Below are 22,742 nucleotides of genomic sequence, written 5' to 3'. Positions count from 1 at the left end.
GAAGGAGATGGAAAAGGAACGTGGATGGATGAAGGACAGAATGAGGAGAGGAAGGAGGGTGGACAAGGAGAAGATGGGATTTGCCTCCATGCCAGAGGGAAGGGGAAGGAGATCCCCCCAGTCCATCCCTGGCAGGATGGCGTTGGCAGTGAGGCTGTCCTGCAGCGATGCTGGGCTGGGAGATGGAGCAGCAGGGAGGGGAAAGGGGCAGTGATTCCTCCTGCCCTGCCTGGCTGTCCCAGTCTGGAGCGTCCTGGTGCTGCCGAGGCCCTTGGAGCGTCCGGCACTCAGGAGCCCGGAGCTCACGGCTGCTTTATAAAGCTGACAAAGTCGGCAGGATGGGTCTGGGTATGATCTCAGCAAACTGGGTTTATTGGTACAGGAACAGGGGACAGAGCTGAACAGGGTCCAGGGACAAAGACAGGGTGCAAGCCGAGGGCACAGGGGGTTTTTATATGGGGTAATGAGGGTGGAGCTGAGGGTCAGGGTCCAATGGATATGGGGGAAAATGGGGCAAAGGAGGGGTTAAGGGTCAGGACAGCTAATAGGGAAACAGGGGCAGAGGAATGCAGTAAACTGCGGCCAATGGAGGGACAGAGAGGGAGAACATTCTAGGGACTAACCAGAGATGGGTAAGAGGGGGTGAACTTGGGTAATTAGGCCAATGGGCCAATGGGGTAACAGAACTTTCCATAAATCAGCATGTGCCAGCAAAGATCTGTGGGAGAAGCAAGCTTCTCACCATAACCTTGAAATCTATTCTTCTCTTTGGGGACCAGTCCTCCATAGCTCTGGAATTGAGACTCTGATGGTAGAGTCCTGGGCCTCCACACCAGTACATCCTTCTTTTCCTTGCAGCCTCCTCCTCCGCCGCTCAGACAAAATTTAGGATTGACAAATCTGGTTTAGGAGAGCAACAAGGGGTGAGCACCTTGGGTTTTGTGAGAAATGAGCCTCACTCTTTAGAATTTTTAAAAGTTTAATAAGGAATAATAAGGGACAAATCAGTAACAGTGCTGGGTGTTGGCAATGGCCAGAGGCACACCGGTTAACCACAGCAACTCCTCTTGTCTACTTTTTCCATTGTATTGTTCAAATACGTATTCATAATGATTATACATATTCAAACATTTCTTTGAACACATTTACATGTTCCAGGAATTCTTTAGGTTGATTTGACCCCCAACTCGCCTTTTTAGAGCATGTGCAGGAATCGTGGATTGCTGTTTTGAGGGTTGTGTGTCACTGCCTCACAAGGGCCCCTGTTCTGTGGTTTCAGCAGGTGACAGTTATTGACAGTGGAAGGGTCAGTGGCAGGGGTCCTCATCACATCCCTTCCTTAAATGTTATCTGACCATGCAGACGGTTTTAGCTACTTCCACAAGTACTTTAAACCAACATTAGCTATTTCACAAATATCTCTGAGTCATTCTCAGTATTGTCAGTTAGTCAGAAAAATAAAAGCATTAGTTATTATTTCACAATTACGGCTATTTCTGCAAAAGTTAACATTATAATGCACCACCCATAGCATCCACTTTAATATTTTGCAAAAGCCAAAACTATAATGTATGTTTTTCACACTGTCCACTAAATAAAATATCATCCATAAATGATGTTCTGAGGATATGAGCTACACATGGGCCAGGCATTGGCCACAAAGAGCTGACAAATTATACTATAGCAAAAGCAGTGAAAAGTGATTACAAACTCTACTATATCAAACTCGTTGTGATTAAGAATATTTTGCAGAAGTCAATACATAATAGCAAAAGCCAGCACTACCTAGTTATTTATAACAAACCCAGGGCAGGTTTTTCCCTTGCATGGAGCACCTGGGCCTTCCCCAGGCCCCTTCTGCCCTCCTGCAGAGCCGGTGGCATTTTCCAGCACACACAGTTTGTAACCAAGAGCCGGGTGCAGCCGAGAAGGCTCCAAGCGCCTCCTTCCAGGCTGACTCTGCAGGTGCCGAGGCTGCTCTGGGCTCTGCCAGGGCTCTGCTGGGGCTCAGCTCTGGGCCAGGCTGGGCCCGCTCTCCCCTCACATTGCTCCGGGCAGCTGAGTCACGGCGAGAGAGGGAAGGGACACGTCAAGGGAGTTGAGGTTTAAGAGAGTTTTTATTCATAAAACTTTCATAACAAATAGGCTGCTCTAACTACCATAACTAACTACCAGTGCTAACTACCATGACTAACTAGCAATGCTAACTACCATAACTAACTAGTTGTCCTAACTACTGTAAGAAGAAGCTGTCCTCAAGTGCTTCATCTGCTCTGCTGCTCCCTCAGTTGCTTTGCTGCAGCGATCAGAGGGGTCAGGCTGGAGAGAGGCTTGGCTGATGATAAAAACGGGTGCTGTCCAAAGGATAAAAAATAAAGAAATGAACTGTTACTTTCCAGAGTCAAGTTCCTCACAGGCTCTGTTGCAACAGGACAAAGGGAAATGGTTTGAAAATCGAGGGAAGCAGGCTCAGTTTAGATCTAAGGAAGAATTTTTTAACCAGGAGAGTGGGGAAACACTGACAGGAGGTGCCCAGAGATGTGGGAGGTGCCTCCTGCCTGGAAACATCCAAGCTCAGGTGAGGCAGGGCTCTGAGCCCCCTGAGCTGCTTGAAGATGTCCCTGCTCGCTGTGGGGCACCAGGTCCAGATGAGCTCGAAAGGAGCCTGCCAGGCCACAGCAGGCGAGGATTCTGCTCGCTCTGCGCGTGGAACGCAGCGAGACTGGAGACTATCGGAGGGGGCCCCACAAGAAAACCCCTCCCTGGCGCTGCTGCTTCCCCTGCAGCCCTTGGCTCTCACCTGCAGCAGCTCCTGGGCAGCCCAGCGCCGCTCCTCGTCCGGCTCCAGGCTGCACTCGAGGAAGTCCCGCAGCAGAGCCGACAGGCGCCGGGGCTCCTGCAGCTGCGGGGTCCCGTTCTGCCGGATCAGAGCGCGAGCCTGCAGGGAAAGCAAACTCAGAGCTCTGCCAGCTTCCTTCACACCCACACGGGCTCACATCCACCCCGGGGCCTCAGCCCCAGCTCCAGGGGCACTTTCCTCCCTGCCAGAGATGCTGCTCAGAGCTCATTTTGCTATGCCAAGCAAAAAACCCAAACCCTGCGGCTGCCACAGCCACTGCAACATCCAAATGATCTCGCCTTGAGAGCCAGTTTCATTGGCTGGCTTTGTTAGTAGGAACCTCCATCAGAAATAGCCCATTTTGCTTCTCCAAATATGGACACCAGCTTTACAGGCCATTTTCCAAATTCAGTGTGGTCTGCCTGTGTTATTTCAGAGGATTCTTCCATCAAATGCATCTCTGCAGTGCCACTGACACTCAAGTAAATGCATTCCTGATGCCCCATCCCAGAAACTGCCAGGCTAGAAACAGGAGGTTTGTGATGCTGAAAGCTCAGGCTTGGTGACACAGAAAAAGTAGCTTGGACTAGGAAAGAAATATGTTAGACTATGGGGATGTTAAACCATCATCTTCATGTTTTCAACAAGTTTCCCAATAAGAAGAATCAGGGGGAGATCATCTTGCAAAATGTCTTTTAGAAACTCCTGCAGAAATCTTGTTGGGTTTGGGGCTGGGATTTGGGGATGGTGTGGGGTTTTCTTGCAAGATAACATTAGAGCTGATGCACTTGCTTCATATTTCCAGGTCATCCTCACAGCCAGAAGAGCTGCAACAACGAAAAGCCCAAAGCAAATTGTTGCTGGAGACTGCAGAAAATTTGTCTGTGTGGAGGCACAAGTCCTCTGGGAATTCCCTTCCCATGTGCAGAAACCTCCAGCTGCTGCTCCCAGTGCAGGGTCCCCCTGTGCTCGCAGCCTCTGCAGCCCCTGGAGAATTTGCCTCTTACCATGGCCGCCGTTTCCCTGAAGTAAGGAGGTTCTCCTTCCACCATCTCGATGGTCACAATGCCGAAGGACCAGATGTCCACCTTGGGGCCATAAGGAGATCTGGTCACAACTTCTGGGGCCATCCAGTGAGCAGTGCCCACCATGGAGCTGCGCTGGTCCTGCTCAGGGCTGAGCTGAGCGCAGAGGCCAAAATCAGCTGAGGACAGAAATAAACCCTGTCAAAGGCAGCTGGAATGAAGAAACCAAGCACAAAGATTCCCCATGCTCAGTCTGAGAGTGCAGTAGTGAAGTCAGCTGGAAAAGCCCTCAGGGCTGTAGCCAAGGAAAGATGGAACTGGACCCTTCAAGAAACCCTCAGCTTTCCTGCAGTGGCTTTTACTGATTCCCTTGGAGCTTTAGATTCCCACTGCTGCCCCTCTGGAAGGGCCATGGCCAGAACAAAGGCACTGCTGGCCCCCTGCTCCTCTCCTGAGCTCTCTGCAGGGGCAGCCGCTCTCAGCTGGCAGCAGGGGCCGGGCAGTGCCCCCAGCAGCCCTTGTGGGGCTCTGGCCCTCCCTGGGAAGCAGCCCCAGCCCCGCAGCCCGGGAGCGCCGTGCCTGGCCAGGAACACCCACCCAGCCTGACAGAGCCGTCCATGCCCAGGAGGATGTTGGAGCTCTTCAGATCCCTATGGATCACCCAGTTGGAATGGAGGAAATCCAGGCCCTGCAGACACTGAGAGAGAACAAGAAACATGAGGGCAAAAACCAATGGCTGGAATATATCACACCAGAAAGGACAGCTCAGAATTCTGCCAGCAGCAGCTTTGCTGTGACAGGCCAGGAGTGCAGTGCACACAAGCTCCAGGCAAACGGTTCAAGGCAAAGCTGAGAACAGCAAATCAAATCCAAAGCACACAGAGAGTACCACAACAGCAGGAGAGAGAACAAGAACAGAGTAGAAGTGCAGTGATGCTGGCAGGCCGTTCACTGCAGAGGCTCTTTCTTCTCCAGCTCATGAAAACAACACAGAAACAAAGCCCTGAACATGGAGCCACTCCTGTTCTCACGCCCTGTTTGGAAGGACCATCGTGTCCCAGCCATGGGAGTGACAAGCAGGATCCCTCACCTCCCGACTGACAGCTGCCATCTCTCCTTCAGCCATGCGTATCTGTCTGACAACGTCCCGCAAAGTTCCTCCATCAATGTATTCCATCACCAGCCAGAGATCTCCATCCACAAGGAAGCTGGAAGAGGAAAGCAATGGCATGGAGATGAAAGTGCAGAGCTCAATTCCCCCATGGAAAAGCCTGGAGTGGAGTTTTGTTTCCAGGTCACTTGTCAGTGAGGACAGAATCAGATGGAGAGACATTCCTGCCAGGCTGCACAGTCCTTGGAATCTTCACAGTCTAAAGGAGACGGAGACACCTGTGAGAAAGGAGAGGCCTTGGATGGCAAGCAGGTGAAAAATGCAGTTTAGCAACAGCCCAGATCGATGTGGAATCACAACACTTGGCCCCAGCTGGTTCAGCTTCTGAACTCATCAGTTCCACCATTCCCTCCAGAACAAGGCAACACAACTGCCAGGGTTATCCAGGGGAGGAGGCCGTGCAGCACTTGGGACCAAAGCAGTCAGAAAACCTTTCAGAAAGTCCCTTCAGAAACAGGCAAGGCCAGTGAAAAATGGGCAAATGAGGCATTTCTGGAAACAAGAACTTGGTCTTACTGGCATCTTTAGCAAAGGAAAAGGGCTGGGAAGAAGAAGCCAAGGGAAATAATTTCTGCTGTGGTTTATCAGCACTTGCTGGGAGACACAGCAAACGGGGTCAACTTGAAGGAAAAACCAAAGCAAAGCAACAAAAGCACATGGAGGGAGTGAACTGCCAGGCTGTTGGTTTGGGAAGATGTGGCTGGGTCAGGCATTTTCAAAACAGGCTACAGACTCCGGATGCCAGGAAAAGTTAACGCAGGGCCCGGGCACGGGATCAGAGCTGAAACACTCACCTGTCCAAAGAGTTGACAATGTTGGGGTTCTTCTTGTCCTTCAGGAGCAGGATCTCATTCACAGCTCGTTCCCTGTTCTGCCCTCTGAGACTCATTTTCTTGATGGCCACCTGAAGGGACATTGCAGCCTTTAACTGGAGGAGTCTGTGGCAGAAGGCCACAGCAAACACAGAGCGAGTCTTTGTGGAGCAACGGAGCCGGGCTGTGCCAAACTGCCTTGGGATGGGGCACCAGAGCTCAGCAAGGGCCATTCCCACAGCCCATTGCTCTGCCAGCTGGGGGCTGCTTACAGGACACATGGCCAGAGACATTTGGCCTTGCAAGCTCTGCAGAAATGGTCCCTCAGCTGTCAGCCTCAAAGCTCTAACAACATTCTCTGCACCTACAGTCTTCTCAAATGGCCTCAACACTCTTATTATTATTATTCAAACCCATTTTGCAAGCAGGAGTTAATTCTGGTTCTCTGAAAACAAAGCAAAACAGCCAGGAACCCTTTAGCAATTCTATGGGATTTGGTCATGATTTCAGATGCAACTGCTCTGTTTGGGATTGCACAACAAAGCAGACACGCACACCCATTGCTCAGGTGATCCCTGTCACAGGCTGTCACTGACACCAGACCCAAACACAACTGCAGGATTAGGAGAGAGCTTTGCTCTGGACATTCGTCTTCTCATTTCTCTCCCTCACTCTCTGTGAACAGCTGAAGTAGGACTAAAACCCCAAATTGAGCCCAAGCAGGATCTCTCCCTAATCAGGCCTTGAGGTATCCTTTGAAGATAAAAGGCAGGATGGAAATAATAGTGTTATAGTTTAGCTAAGAATAGCTAAATAATGTTCCTGTCTGAGGCTGGGATGAAGATAAATTGGGCCTCGGTCTCCAGCAGCTGATGCATTCACACTTTTAGATATGAAGGCCAAGCCAGCGTGTCCTGCTCTGACAGACACCGCTGCCCTCCTTGCATTCCTTTGGCGCTTCAGAAGGACCAAGTCTGTCCCAGCTGTGCTCTGCAGGCTGACACTGCTCTGCCTTCAGAGGAGCAGCCTGGGCAGGAAAGCTCTGCTGGCCCCCAAAGCTGCAGCCACAGCTCCCAGCAGAGGGGAAAGCCCTGGAGAGCTGCCAGGCGTGCTGGGCGTGTTGGCACTGACCTCTCCTCCAGTGGCCCTGTCGAGTCCTTTATAAACGGTTCCAAAAGCCCTGGAGACAAAACAGCAGAGAATAAAGAAGTAGTGCTTTAGGCCCTGGCAGTGAAAGCCAGCCCAGACAGGAGATCTCTGCTGCCTGCAGCGTTCACAAACACCTGGGTGCATCGACCCTTCCAACAACAGCACAGCAGCCACCAGCCCTCTGCCATGCAAGGTGTGCAGGAGAAAACTGAGACCCAACACGAAGGAATTGGGCTGGAGCAAATCCCAAATATCCACCCTGAATTGCTTTAGTTCCAAAGCTAGGAGGAGAAATGGGTGTCTAAAGAACTGGAAAAGAATGCATTTCATCCTTTTCCATTTCCTGCCTAAGACCTGCAGGTTCCACAAGGGCCCTGCCATCAGGCAGGTGATGCTTTTTCCCCCAGAGTGCATCAGCTCTGTGTCTGTTACTGAATGGATGGGGTCTGCTACCTGTGCTAGAATAGAGCACTTATTAGTTCATCTCTGATTTCTGTTTCTAAACCATTAGGTTGATAATCCTGACCAGTGGATATTTTTTGAAGGAAAATATTTGAAATAAATCTTCTTGAGAACTGTTTTCTGACAGTCACCACATGGTGAGTTGCTCTTTTAGGCAATCCAGTTCCAGAGACAGATGATCTTCCAGGTCCTGCTCCTTGCTGCATGCAGGACACTGCCAGCCTCAGGGGCCTTTGACGGCGCCTTCTGACCACAGTTATCAATTCTGATCAGGACTGAGAGACAGCAGGATGGTAGCCCAGTGTCTGAAGGTGCTTGGAGCTCTCCTGACTTCTCACTTGATCCTGCACCAGCACAACACCCGGCCCTGCTTGTGCAGCAGCAGCTGCCGTGCACTTACCCTTGGCCAATCTGCTCCACTTCCAGGTATTTCTCGGCAGGCTCCTCCTCGCTCACGGTGTTCCCTGAAAGAAACCACGTGGAAGACGCTCCCTCCCAGAGTGAGACCCCGCCTTGCAGCAGAGCCACAACCAGCCCCACTCCCTGGGGCTGTGAGCCCCTTGGTGTCAGCTGGGGAAGGACAATCAATGGCTCGGTGACATTCAGCTGCAGAGCAACACTGGGTGCAGCTGATGCCCAGACACACACACAGCACCTGCTCAGGCACCCAGGAACAGAGCAGACGTACTCAGCTGCATCAGGCACCACTCCCCTCTCCCCTCTGGCTGCCCGGCTGTGCTGCTGTCAGAAGGTTCAGCCCAGGATCCCACAGCGGAGGGAGGTTCATTGTCCTCTTCCCAAGCAGAGAAAGGTTCTCCATCCTCTCCCCAAAATGCTGCAGCTTCTCCATCCTCTTCCCAAAATGCTGCAGCTTCTCCATCCTCTTCCCAACACGCTGCAGGTTTGTCATCATATTTCCAAGCCAGGGGATGTTCGCTGTCCACTTCCCATGCTGGGAGATGTTCACTCTCCTCTTCCCAAGCCACAGGATGTCCTCCATCCTGTGGGAGGAGCATGGGAGATGGGAGATGTCCTCCATCCTCATCCCACACTGGGAGATGTCCATTGTCCTCATCCCACTCCGTGGGAGCTTGGCCACTCTGGTCCCACACCAGGGGACATCCACCATCCTCGTCCCAGGCCGGGAGATGTCCCCTGTCCTTGTCCCACCCCGCGGGAGCCTCGCCGTTGCATTCCCACACCGCGGGATGTTCGCCCTCGTCTCCCAGAGCAGCGGGAAGTTCACTGTCATCTCCCGGCACTGAGGGAAGTTCACCATCATCCCCCAGAGCAGCGGGAAGCTCACTGCTGTCTTCTTCCTCTTGGGCCTCCTCTTTGGAAGCAGAGGGAGCCCCAGGAGGTGCTGGTGCTGCTTCTGTGCCCTGTGGACAGACGGCAGCGTGAGGGACGGGAAGTTCTATCTCAGTTATCACCTTATTTATCCTCAGCTGCACATCCAGCTGCACTAAGCAGAAATGGGGTTTGGAGCTGTTCCAACTAACAATGGGCTAAAGTCGACATTGCCACTTATTGTTGGGAATTCGATATTCCACCATGGCTAAAGCCAGCAAGCAATCCTCTGCCTGCAAAACCAGACCTGCAGCTCTTCAAAAGCTCTTCAGCAGAAAAGGAGAAAACTGATGGGAATTCCTTTGCTGCTGCTGCTGCTGCAAAGACACTGACAGGAACTTTCCTTCAGCCTCCCAGGCTGGCCCTCGACTGCCACATGCCAAGCTCACAACTTGCTGCACAATTCCAAACACCAAAGGTTCCTTTCCCACTCACCGAAGGAGGAGCTGCTTGGAATCCAGACAGGAGGTGCCCTGCAATGGGAGAGGGAACATGAACCAGATGCTGTTGGGAGAAAAACTGCCAGTGCTGGGAAATGCCACGGAGCAAGGCAACCCCAAGAGAGCATTTTGCTTTCACTGCATCCCTCCAGGAGCCACAGTCCCTGCCCACAGCAAGCAAGAGAACAAGCACAAAACACTGGGCTGGGTCAGTTCTTGGCTGGAGCAGCAAAGGGAGGGAGTTCCAGGCTCTGCTGGCACAGACTCCCTGCTTGAGGGAACAGAACCCCCCAGGGCTCATTGCAGATGCTGTGCACGCCCCGCTGGCTGCAGACACCCCCTTTTTCAGCTGCAGCTGCTGGCAGGAGCTCTCCCAAAGCAATGGTGTCTTCATGGCCATTTGGTTCCAAAGTCAACTCAGCTCCAGAGGAAGAACAGAAAGCACACAGCAAGCCCAAAGCCACAGATGCTGTACCGAGGGAAAACCTCAACTTACATGCCAAGTGGGTTAAAAAATACCCCGAATAAGCCACAGAGTACAGAGTGCAAACTGCAGCAGCCACGTGCTGGATCATTTTGGCTGCGCTGCACACGCCTGCAGCCTGTAGCCCTGCAAGCACAGAAGGACAGGGCTGGGCTGGCTGCTGAGAATGCCTCGGGCAGGAGGATCCTCCGGCAGCGAGCCCAGAGCCACTCTGGGCACTGAGGCCTCCGTGTCCCACAGCAACGGGAACACCACGGCGACGTGGCGCTGTTCCTGTGACATCCCAGCAGCAGCTCACACAGAAACCGCCTGGAAGGTTCTCCTGTGTCACAAAGGAGCACAAAGAACCCTCCCAGGGCACAGCCCATGGCCCAAAGGATGCAAGAGGAACTCGGAAAATGCAGCAAACAAGGACACCCCATAGCCCAGCCTGAACACTGAGGAGAACAAGGACAGGACCAAAGCAAAGGAAACGTGACCTTTAGTCACTGATACTTCTGACTAAAAGCAGCAAGCCTTGTTCCATCTGGGATCTTTGTTCTAGTTCTAAAAACAAGCAAGGTTCTCCACTCTAAATACACAGAAGGCAGGAACTGGGGAGGAGGCGGGATTAGGAAGGAGGAGGAGGAGGAGGGAGAGAGGAAAACGGGGAGCAGGAAGAGGAGGAGCAGGAGCAGGAACAGCAGGAACAGGAGGTTCCAGTGCCCCCTGTGGCCGCAGCCACGGGACCATCGCCCCCACCTCGTCTTGCAGCTCAGTGGGGAGGGGGAGCTCGTCCCAAATCTATCCAGGAGTCCCTGAGAGGGTTTTTTATTGGGGGGGTATTTGGAACTTGTAGATTGTGGAATTGACCCCAAATATCATCTGGTGTCTCTGGGAGGTTTTGTTTTCTCTGTGTGTGTAGGTTTGGATCTTGCAGGAGCCCAAAGCTGAGCCCCTTGGGGGATCTTTGGGGGCCCACGTGGCCATTGCCCAGTATGGGCAGGGGAGGACATTGGTCCTGGGGACCCCTGGGAGAGCAGAGGAGGGGAACCCCTGGGACCCCCAGAGTGGGGAGAGCAGAGAGGGGAGATCTCAGAGCTGGGGGACCCCGGCAGACTGGAAAGGGGGGGAGCCTGGAGAGGAGGGACCCCTGGGACCCCTGGGATCTCAGAGTAGAGCATCGGGGGAGAAGGGCCCCCATGGACCCCCAAAAGCCCCTGAATCATCCCTGAGCAGGACGCTGGAGAATGGAGAAGCCCTGGAACCACTGGACCCCCATGATCCCAAGGAAAGGAAATCAGGAAACCTCTGGAACACCAGAAGTGGAGAGATGAGTGATAGGGAAATCCTGGGAGAGCTTTTTGGGCTGAACCTTGACATTGTGGAGATTTTCATGGACACAAGACTCCTGCTGACTTCCACAGATGGAATTGGGCAGGAGGAGCCTCTACTCCAAGGTGTTCCCACCTTGGTTTCCCCCAAACCAGGATCTGTCATTCCCAAGCTGTGGCCAGATGGCAGAGGAGGAAAAGCCCCAGAGATCCCTCATGAGGAGGGGCTGCAAACCCAGCCCAGGGAGCTGCAGGGAGGAAAGAGCCCCCCTGAGCCAGGAAGGTGGCCGGAGATCCAGCCAGAGCTCAGAGCTGGTGGAGAAGCCTCATGGCAGGGAGAAGCTCCACAAGTGCTTGGAATGTGGGAAGGGTTTCAGCTACAGCTCCACCCTGATGGAACACCTGAACATCCACCCTGGGGAGAGGCCCTGGGAGTGTGGGGAATGTGGGAAGAGCTTCAGTTGGACCTCCGGCCTCACCACGCACCACAAGATCCACACTGGGGAATGGCCCTAGGAGTGCTTGGAATGTCAGAGAAGCTTCAGGTGGGATTCAGAGATCGTCACTCACCAGCACTTCCACACCAGGGAAAGCCCTGCGAGTGTCCCGAGTGTGGGAAGAGCTTCGTGCGCTGCTCCAGCTCCATCCCCCATGGGAGGATCCGTGCTGGATGATCCCCAGTGACCCCCGTTGGGCAGAGCCCTGGTGACCCCTGTTCTGGGTGATCCGTGTTGGGATGGGGGGAAGGTGTTGGAGAGATTTCTTTCCCTTCTCCTTGTGCTGCTGTGATTTAGTTGGTAATAAATTCCCTCCGTGTGCCCAGGCCGGGTCTGTTGTGCCCGTGCCGGATTTGCTGAGGGATTTCTCCCGGTCCTTGTCCCCAGCCAGGATCCCTCGGTTCCATTTTCTGTCCCTGTGCGGCTGCAGGGGCAGGGACAGAGCGGCTCTGGGGGTGCCTGGCATCGGGCCAGCGTCACCGCTCGCCACGGGCACCGCTGAGATCCCGCGCCCCTGGGCACGCACTGCTGGGCTCACCTGAGCTCCCACCGGCCCAGCGCCCCAAGGTTCCCCCTCCCCAAAAAACCCCCAGCCCGGGGCTGCAGCGGCCCGGAAAGGCCTCAGCCAATCAAAAAACAGCCAAAACGCGCTGCAGCCAATGAGAACGCGGGGCGTTGAAGAGTCATCAGTTGTGTGGCGGAGCCTCTGCGATCGGGTCCCCAAAAGTGGCGGCAGCCAATGAGAGCGCGCGGCGCTGCCGAGCCCGCCCTGCTCCGGACTGGTGCTGCCAGCGCAGCGCGGCTGCTTTGGGGCTGCTGCTCCCTGCCCGGCCCCGGCCATGGGGCGAGGGGCGGCAGCTGGGGCCCTACTGGTGGCACTGGTGGTGCTGGGAGCCCCCCCGGCTGCGGGCGCGGAGCTCTCGGGTGAGCGGGGAGCGGGAGGCGCTGGGACAGGGGGGGAGAAGGGGGAAAAGGAGGCGAAGGGGGGAGCCCGGAATGGAGGGGGAGGAGGAGGGGACCCCCCAAAGGCCGAGCGGGAGGGGCTGAGGATTGGGGGGAGGTGAGGAAGGGGTGGGAGACGGTGGGAAAGTGGGGAAAAGGGGAGAGTGGGACCCCAAAACAGGAACCCAGCGCCCCCCGCCCGGACCCCACCTGCGTCCCCCGCCGGGGCTGTTCGGGGAAGGGGCGCGTGGGGGGCGCCCAGGTCGGGCCCAGAGCCCAGCGCTGTCCCAGCCCGACCCGCCTCGCCTCTATCCCCGAGCTCCCCCTTCTTCAGTCATCGCCAGATCCCCACTGGGGAAAAGCCCTGCGAGGGTGGGGAGTGTGAGAAGAGCTTCAGCAACAGCTCCGACCTAAGGGCACGCTGCCACATCCATTCCGGGAGAGGCCCTGCGAGTGCCCTGATTGCAGGAAGAGCTTTATACGCTGTTCCAGCTCCATCTTTAGTGCAATACAACAATCCCCCATGGGAGGATCCCCATTGGATGATCCCCAGTGACCCCCGTTGGGCAGAGCCCTGGTTATGCCCATTCTGGGTGACCCTTGTTGGGTGGGGGGAAGGTGTTGGAGAAATTTATTTCCCCTCTCCTTGTGCTGCTGTGATTTGGTTGGTAATAAATTCCCTCCCTGTGCCCAGGCTGGGCCTGTGATGCCCATTTTGGTGTTGGATGAGGGATCTCTCCCTGTCTTATCCCAACCCAGGAACTCTTGGTTAAATTTTCTCTGACCTGTGCAGCTGTGGGAGGCAGGGACAGAGTGGCTTTGGTGGGTGGCTGACATCAGGCAGCATCACCCAGGCCATGGGCACCCCTGAGATCCCAGTGTGGTGGTGCATTGCCCCCTCCTCCTTTCCAGGCTGCAGTGTGATCTGAGAAATGCTTGTTAGGTCTTGTCCTTGGAAACAGCACCTGGGTTTTGCTCTTTCCAAACTTATCAGAAACACTGTCTGCTCCCAGGAACTGCTAAAAGGTTCCTGTTTTCCTTATGACCAGCCTTGGAAAATATTCCTGTCTTGGTTTGGAAAGACAGGTATCTGCTTAAGGAAGGCAGGAGCCTCCCCTGAAATGGAAAATGTAAACCTCCTCCCTCTGAATTGTTATGAATTTGAAATTAAGGGGGCTCACAGGCAAATATATGGGAGCAGGGATAAGAGTTCTTTATTAGGGAAAAAAATAAAAGGACAAAATAAACAATGCAGTAAATCCAACCAACACTGCCAGAGTCAGAACACAACCTGACATCCTGTTGTTCAGGGTGTTGGTAGCAGTCCAAGTGGAAATGTGCCTGCAGTCCTCCTGGAGTAGCAGATATGGTTTTGTTGGAGCAGTGGTCCTGTAGAAAGGGTGAAGTCTTCCTCTGAATATCCAGTGGAAGAGGCAGCTGTTTCCTCTGGGGATCCAGTGGAGAAAGCCATGCTGGTGTTCCAGAATCTCAAGATTATATCTGGGTAGCAATGCTTGGCTCCTCTCTCTGGGCTCACATCTCCCAGTGGGATGCTGTAGATCTTATCTGCCATGCAGTGACATTCAACAGCCTATTAACAACAGATGTCTCCCCTGAGGGAGGATTGGTTGTGGAAAAGATAAGGAAAACAGAAGACAACTGCCATTCAGATGGCAAATAGAAAACATCTTGCTTGGCAGTCAGGACATTACCCACCCCTTATTCTATTTCCATCTGCATCACAATGAAACCTTACACAGAGTTCTCACTTAAGACTAGGTTTCCCTGTGGTCCACAATGGCTTTCTCCATCTTTCTGCATTACCCATCAAGAGTAACCAGGTCCTTGAGCAAAAACAATTCCACGGATGGGTTTGTCTTTGCCTGAGGTGGGATTAATCCAAACAGTCTTCCCTAAAATGCCTTTCATATGTACCACAGGAACTTTATCTCCCTCCACTGTGTGCAGGGGTTCAGACTGGGCAGGACCAGCTCAATTTATGGACCCTCTGGTGTTGACCATCCAGGTGGCTTTTGCTAAGTTCATTTCCCAATTTCTAAAAGTCCCCCCACTGAGTGCCTGAAGGGTAGTTTTAAGTAGTCCATTGCACCGATCAACTTTCCCAGCAGTTGGTGCATGATAGAGGATATGGTATATCCATTCAATACTATGTTCCCTGGCCCAGGTGTTAAAGCCATTCTTGAAATGGGTCCCGTTGTCTGACTCAATCCTCTCAGGGGTACCATGCCTCCAAAGGACCTGGTTTTCAAGGCCCAGGATGGTGTTCCAGGCATTAGCATGAGACACAGGGTAGGTTTCCAACCATCCAGTCATGGCTTCCACCATGGTCAGCAGGTAGCGCTTGCCCTTGCGTGTCTGGGGCAGTGGGATGGAGTCAATCTGCCAGGCCTCCCCATACTTGTACTTGGACCACCGCCCACCATACCATAGGGGCTTCACTCGCTTGGCCTGCTTGAGGGCAGCACACGTCTCACAGTCATGGATAACCTGTGAAATACTGTCCATGGTTAGATCCACCCCTCGGTCTTGTGCCCACTTATAGGTGGCATCTCTGCCCTGATGGCCTGAGGCATCATGGGCCCATCGAGCTAGGAACAACTCCCCCTTATGTTGCCAATCTAAGTCTATCTTCGACACCTCTATTTTTGCAGCCTGGTCTACCTGCTCATTGTTTCAGTGTTCCTCATTAGCTCTACTCTTGGGAACATGAGCATCTACATGGTGGACTTTCACAGGTAGCCTCCCTACCCTGGTAGCGATGTTGATGCCGATTTTTGCCCCAAAAGGCGAGAAATTACTGCTTAAGAGACTCAGTCAAATAAGCAGGAGGTATTTTATTACGACGTCGGAGAAATCCTAAAATGGGATTTCTAAATCTTTACAGCAAAAGCGTACCTTTTTATACAGTTTTAGGTTTGGGATTACATCATATTCATGCATATACATATGGGGAGTGGTGTAGGCGGAGCGTGGGCGGGGACTTCTCTTTTGAGGATCTTCTCAGGGGTCGTTCCGGTCGGCCTTCATCAGCTTCGAGGAGTCTTCCTCTTTAAACTTTTGAACCTCTCCCCAAATTTGGTCAATTCCCGGTGTAGTTGGCTTAGCCTCCAGGCCTTGGCAGGGGTCTCAGGGTCAATTTGACATGTTGGCCCTAAACGTGCTTTACCCAGCAGTTCTTAACTTATCACTGTCTGTCCTTATCTCTTCCCTGTCATTGTGTTCCACACCTTACCCAATTTATTGCTCTATGTGATTTCCTAACATTGAATATTTCCCGTAACCGCTTTATATTCTATGCTTTAACCCATCATCTCTTGAAAGTAACTGTTTTAGGGGCTTCATTTTAGGGGCTTCATTTCCCTCCTTTTCTTATAACTTACGAATTCTTTCGTCAAGTTCTAATCCTTCGGGGCGTTGATACGCCCGCACCATCGCCCAAATCATTTGGATCTTACTCATCAAGGATTTCAGCCTCCACCACAAGCATAGGTTCATAAAAGTCAGTATAAACATTGCTATAGTTAAAATTAGTATCGGGTGTACCAGGTAATGAAAGACCTGTGTTGCTGTTGGGGAAAATCCTGTGAAAACGTCCCACCAGTGATGTTGGCCTACTTGTTCTACTTCAGTCAGGATGTTTTTTATTCTTTCTGAGTTGTGCTCCACCTGTAGGACCATGCGCTTAACTGTTTGGTTCACTTTTTGCACCAGTCTTCTTACTTCTGGATGCACGAGCATCGCCTTAAGAACCTCGACATCCATACCTATCTGTAATTTTGGCAACTCATGATACAGGTCGTAGTCTGCATTAATTAGCTGCTGGGTGGTTACAGGAGCGGTATAGTTAAAATCACAACCTATAATCTTGGTAAAATTACATACACAAAAGTTAGTATTGTTAGTTTCCTCTTGGCAACTATCTACAGTTACGTTACTGCAAGCTGTTCTGACGCAGGCGCATCCATTCTCTACATAATAAACCTGCGACCGTACTCTATTGTGTGGAAGCATTTCAAAAGTGCATACACTATTTTCAGCATCTAAGCATAAATCTTCTGTCTCTACTATAGCATTTTTACATGTGTATCCTAGTTGCCCCCTAGGAATACATGCTTCTGTACTAACAGACTGCCACTTATTTTTGGCGTCATCATAACTCGCCCAAACATTATGATCTACTGGCCTAACAAGGACATTCTGATGTATGGTCCCTAAGGTAAGGATAGGGAAAATCGCCCTTTCCTCTGCAGCACTGATGGTAAGAACATAGGCTTCAATGTGCTCATGCTGTGGTACATAAGTAAAGTTTACTAATTGCCACCAGGCTTGATGGTCCCTTTCAAATTGTGTAGTACGACTATCCTTCAGTATCGTCTCTCTTATTTCCTGGGACAGCGTTCCTGACGTTCCTTCTCTTATTATTCCTGCTGCCACTGACTGTACCCACTGTTGTGTTTGTGTGCATTGGATAGCAAGCGCAATTTCCTTGCTAATGTCTCCTGTATAGCCGGCAATTCTAGCAAAATCTTCAGCAGTGTGATTTGCTACCAGGGTTAGTAACCTAACTACCAGTGATTGTGTTTCTGCCAATGTAAGCATAGATGAACTCAGGGGCACTTTAAGTTTTCCTAAGTTGGTGGTGACAGTACTCAATTTGTTAACCAATACCTCTTGATCTATGGTATTCAGTATTCCAAATCCAGTGCTGACCCATCCACTTATATCCCTTTGCGCCCGCCTGTGATAAGACCTAGTAGCTAGCCATGCCTCCCATCCTTTAAGGCTTTGTTGTATGAACGGTTGACAGTCCTTTTGCAGATGGGTAATGTTAGTCTGAATATTCATCTGCACCTTTTTCAGAGAGTACGTGGGGTCTAGCAGCAGTTTCAGTTCATTTGACCTCCTTACTACCTGGGGCCCGATAAAGGTTAAGTTATGCACCTTTCTACATTCAATTGGTGGAGTAATTTCTTGGGGCAAGTCTAAATTTGGATATAAGGAGATCACATCTTCCGGTGATGCCACTTCGTATCTGGTAACACATCTGGGGAAACTAGTACTCTGTTCCAGCGTTTTCGACTCCCTTTCACATGCGAACGTCATCGACTGATCTAATCTAAATGCCATCTCACACTGTGCTTTCCCTTCCTCGGGACCGCTAGATGCTACGATCTTTCCCACAGGAAAGAGGAGAGGGTGAGGGTCAAAGGTTATATTTTGAGGATGTAGTTCCCCAAGTGAATCTTCTCTATAAATTACCGAGTTTCGGGGTTGTGATCCAGGTGGGTCTTCCCTGAAGTCACTCCACAGGCATGAAATTGGGCCCTTTTGCTGGATCCAAACGGTGGGCTTGCCCATTTTCACTGGACTAAAGGTAATCAGATTATGTTTAAAAGTTGGCATCAAGGGTTGGATTGTTAATACCAGCCGCCTTGTTTTTCCTTCTACTGGGTCAAGTTCCCGGCACCCAATTTGGATTTGATCTCCCTTCTGTGCCACTAGGTATGTCCGCTTATCCCATTCCTCTTTTGGGTATGGCTGATTGTTACGTAAGGCATAAACCTCAAAATAGGGCCCCTTCATCCCTGACTCCGGGTGAATACACTGGTGTGCATTGGACCATGGGTCTATTGGGGCAGAGTTTCGAGGAAAAACTACATTCTGCCCGAATTGTATGGATGTTAGAAAAATAACTATCATAAGTATGGTTTCCCCCATTGATCTTCCTACCATTTGTATTTAATGTCAGTTTGTGCTGGATTCTCTCGTGATCCCGAGGGGTCAGCTGATTCAGAAGGCTCCACATCCAAGGCAGGTCTTATCCATTTAGCTGGGATCCAAAGAGAACTTGGCTGGCATTCATATGGAACCCCAAGGGTCTGATGATCAGGATAGTAGGGGTCTGGAGTGGAATCCGGGTCACGGTGTCTACTCCTCTTGTTTACTCCCCGGTGCTTTCTTGACCCGTGAGTAATGGATCCACGTAGGTCGCTCCTTGATTCGAACCGCGGTGAAGGTGGTCAGCAGTACTTGGAAAGGTCCCTCCCACTTTTCTTGTAGGGGTTTTCCTAAAAGATTCTTAACATACACCTAATCACCGGGATTAAAAGGATGCAACTTACAGTTAGGTTGTTTAGGTTGGTGGTCAATCACCACCGCAGCATTCTTGTCAAATTGCTTCCCCACCATAATCACATAGTCATAAATATACTGATTACCTATTTGATCTACAGCGTCCCCATTTACAGTTTGCATAGCATAAGGTCTGCCGTACAGAATTTCAAATGGGCTTAGCCTTTCTTTCGATCTTGGCTTGACTCTCAGTCTAAGCAGAGCAATAGGCAAAGCTTGATACCAATGCAAATTAGTCTCCTGGCATATTTTGGCAATCTGCTGCTTAATAAGATGGTTCATCTTTTCCACCTGGCCGCTGGCCTGTGGGCGATAGGGCGTGTGTAATTGCCATTTGATTTGTAGTGCTTTGCTTATTGCCCTTACCACTTTTGCACAGAAATGTGTACCCCTATCCGAAGAAATGCTCTTCGGTACCCCAAACCGTGGAATGATTTCATTTAACAGTACTTTGGTCACTTCTCTTTCCTTATTTGTTCTGCAAGGGAATGCTTCAGGCCACCCAGAAAATGTATCAGTTAATGCCAGCAAATATCGAAACCCTCCTTTTCTTGGGAGCTCAAAAAAAATCAATTTGCCACACTTCACCTGGGAATTTACCTCGATTTATGGCCCCTGGATGTATCTTAGTTCCTGTATTCGGGTTGTTCTTCAGGCACCTCTCACACTGGGATGTGACATGTTTTACAGTGGTGAACAATTTTGGTCCTGCTATCCGAGCCTGCAAATACTGGTATAGCGGGTCCAAACTCCAATGGGCTTTCTCGTGTTCTGCTTTCACAAACTGCCACATCGTATTCCCTGGTATTATTAACTGTCCCGTTTCCAATTGACCCCAATCATTCTCTAACATTTTACCTTTATTTTTCTGAATCCACCTGTGATCTGACTCCTGATATTCTGGCCGAAAATTTGTGTCTAACTCACCTGGTACTAGAGCTGCTACTTTTATTTCTTCAGTTCTTGCAGCAGCTAATTTAGCCTCTGCGTCTGCTTTTCTATTCCCTATCTCCGGGATAGTGTCCCCCTTTAAATGTCCCTTACAATGCATTATGGCCACCTGTGCTGGGAGCTGGACTGCTTCCAGCAGTCGCAGGACCTCTTTTGCGTGTTTGACTGTTTTTCCTTGAGCAGTTAACAGTCCCCTTTCTTTCCAGATGGCCCCATGAGCATGTACGACGGAAAAGGCATACTTAGAGTCTGTCCATATGTTGATCCGCATGTTCTCCGCCAATTCCAGGGCTCGAATCAGAGCTATCAGTTCTGCCTTCTGGGCTGAAGTCCCTGCGGGTAAAGGGTTCGACTCAATTACCTCTTCTGCGGTGGTAATTGCATAGCCGGCCATTCTCACTCCCTGCCTCACGAAGCTGCTTCCATCCGTGAACCAGTCGTCCGCATCTTCGAATGGTTCTTCTTTGAGGTCCGGGCGGCTGGAGTAGACGGCCTCAATTGTTTCCAGGCAGTCGTGCTCGATCGGCTCTGCTGGGGCTCTCCCTTCTAGGAATAAAGCTGGGTTCACAATGTTAGTGACCTGAATAGTCACGTCATCTGACTCAGTCAAAATGGCCTGGTATTTTAAAAATCTGGAAGGTGACAGCCAGTGGTTACTTTTCTGCTCCAACACAGCTGAGACGGTGTGAGACACCAGCACCGTTACCTTTTGGCCGAGCGTGAGTTTCCTGGCCTCTTCGATTTTAATGATTACTGCGGCCACCGCTCTCAGGCAGCCAGGCCATCCCTTGCTTACTTCATCCAACTGTTTGGAGAAGTAGGCCACAGCTCTCTTACGTGGTCCTAACTGCTGTGCCAGGACTCCTAGGGCCATCCCCTGTCGCTCGTGGGAGAACAGCCAGAATGGTTTTGATACATCTGGGAGACCTAAAGCTGGTGCTCTCATTAGCTCCTGTTTCAGCTTTTTGAAGGCCCCCTCTGCTTCGGGAGTCCAAACTAGGACACTCTTGGTCTCTTTCAACAAATCATACAGCGGTTTAGCGAGCATCCCGTACTGGTAGATCCATAGCCGACACCAACCTGTCATCCCCAGGAAGGCACGCAGTTCTCTCACCGTCTCTGGTTTAGGCATCTGGCAGATGGCCTCTTTTCTGGCTGCTCCCAGGGATCGCTGTCCTCTGGAGACTTCGCATCTCAGGTACACCACTTCTTTTTGCACCAGCTGCGCTTTCTGTTGGGAGACTCGATATCCACTTAAACCCAGAAAGTTTAACAGGGAAATAGTCCATGCAATGCACTCTTCCTCTGTCACTGTTGCTATTAGGAGGTCGTCTACGTACTGTAGGAGAGTGCCATCTCCCAGCGGCCTTTCCCACTGTTCTAACTCTTTGGCTAACTGATTCCCGAAAATCGTGGGGGAGTTACACCATCCTTGGGGTAATACTGTCCACGTAAGTTGGGTCTTTCTTCCTCTATCCACAAATTCCCACTCAAAGGCAAAAATCTTTTGACTCTCAGGAGCTAAAAGAAGGCAGAAGAATGCGTCTTTCAAATCCAATACGGTGAACCATGTCAAACTATCTTTCAGTTTAGTTAAAAGCGTGTATGGGTTAGCAACTACCGGATGTAATGTCTTGGTTATCTTATTTACTGCTCTCAAGTCTTGGGACTAATCTATAAGTTCCATTAGGTTTCTTTACTGGCAGAATTGGGGTGTTAAAATCTGATTCACATTCTATCAATAATCCTAATTCTAAGAACTTTTTAATTATGGGCTCGATTCCCTTTCTATCTTCTAACTTCAGTGGGTATTGTTTCCTAACCACCGGCCTTGCTCCAGGTATAAGTTCAATAATGATAGGTGTTGCTTGTTTTGATTTCCCAGGTGTATCAGTAGCTCATACTAGTGGGTATACTTCACTTAGGATTCGCCTGATGTCATGATTCTCAGGCTTTGGTTCTACACAGCTGATTGTCAGGCTTAGAGCTGTGATCAGCTGTTCTTCACTTACTTGGAATTCCAATTTGTCTTTGTTGAACTTTATTATAGCTCTCAAATTTTCCAATAGATCTCTCTCCAATAAGGGCTTTGGCGAATTTGGTAAATACAGGAACTGATGAATTCTCATTTGTTTCCCAATTTTGTATTTGATGGGTTTCAAAAAGTAAGCTTTTTCTGGTTGGCCTGTTGCTCCCACAACTTGCACAAATTCATCACTTTTAGGTACCAATTCCTGATTTAGAACCGAAAAGGTTGCTCCCGTATCAATCAAAAAGTCCAATTCCTTTTCACCTTCTCCTAGCTCTATTTTAACCAGTGGGTCTGCTAGGGAACGGCCCACCAGTCCCCCTCAGTCGTTATCTTGTTGTGTGGCCGTAGTAGTGCCCAATAGTCTCTCCCTTAACTGGGGGCATTCCTGCTTCTAGTGTCCCATTTTCAGGCAGTACGCACACTGGTTTGGCCCCACTCTAGTTGGGTGGGGTTGGAGTCTCCCCCCCCTTCTTGCCGGATTGCCTCTACCTCTTCCCCTGGTTCCAGGTCCCGAGTAACTTGTATTCTGAGCTGCCACGGCTACAGCCACCACTCGAGCTATCCTCCTGTCCTCCTTTTTCTTCTCCTCAATTTCTCTATTATTATACACCTTCCATGCCTCATTTAGCAGTGTCTCCAGGTTTTTATTTGCTGGATGCTCAAGCTTTTGCAATTTCTTCCTGATGTCTGGATTACTTTGTCCCATCATTAATCCTAACAGGTGTTGTTTCCCTTCTTCCGTCGCTGGGTCCAGGGGTGTGTATTGTCTCATGGCTGCCCTAAGTCTATCCAAGAACTCTGATGGGGTCTCATCCTTTCCCTGCCTGATGTCATATAGCATTGACCAATTGATAGCCTTGGGGATCGCGTTACGCAAGCCCATTGCTATCAGTTTTCTATACTGCACTAACCGCTGATAGTGGTCTGCATTGCCCGGGTCCCATTCTGGTTTGCTGCTGGGAAAATTATCTTCTAGTCTCCCCGATAATAGTTGAGCATGTCGCTTTCCTGTTTCCAATACGAGTTCCCTTTCTGTATCTGTCAGCTCTGACAACATCACCTCTATATCCTCCCAATCAATATCCAAATTCTTTACCATTAATTCAAACCTCTTTGCTACTC

At 50.8% G+C, this 22,742-nt stretch overlaps 2 protein-coding genes across 2 annotated transcripts in view; one reads left to right on the top strand and one right to left on the bottom strand.

The window, feature by feature from the left end:
• Nucleotides 1-11,691, bottom strand: part of LOC136570621 (uncharacterized) — an 86,780-nt gene extending 75,089 nt beyond the window's left edge. The window contains 11 exon segments of the mRNA XM_066571070.1: nt 2,801-2,938; nt 3,847-4,043; nt 4,462-4,561; nt 4,955-5,072; nt 5,830-5,939; nt 6,979-7,027; nt 7,859-7,922; nt 8,114-8,845; nt 11,188-11,272; nt 11,616-11,655; nt 11,657-11,691. Of these exon segments, the coding sequence (XP_066427167.1) occupies nt 2,801-2,938; nt 3,847-4,043; nt 4,462-4,561; nt 4,955-5,072; nt 5,830-5,939; nt 6,979-7,027; nt 7,859-7,922; nt 8,114-8,845; nt 11,188-11,272; nt 11,616-11,655; nt 11,657-11,691 (1,668 nt within the window).
• LOC136570645 (zinc finger protein 135-like) overlaps nt 1-22,742 on the top strand; it is a 174,440-nt gene that overhangs the window by 52,556 nt on the left and 99,142 nt on the right. The gene's annotated exons all lie outside the window — the stretch shown is intronic.

The sequence above is a fragment of the Molothrus aeneus genome, unplaced genomic scaffold (assembly GCF_037042795.1).
Source record: "Molothrus aeneus isolate 106 unplaced genomic scaffold, BPBGC_Maene_1.0 scaffold_35, whole genome shotgun sequence".
NCBI lineage: Eukaryota > Metazoa > Chordata > Aves > Passeriformes > Icteridae > Molothrus > Molothrus aeneus.
This window is presented reverse-complemented; position numbering and strand designations above follow the sequence as displayed.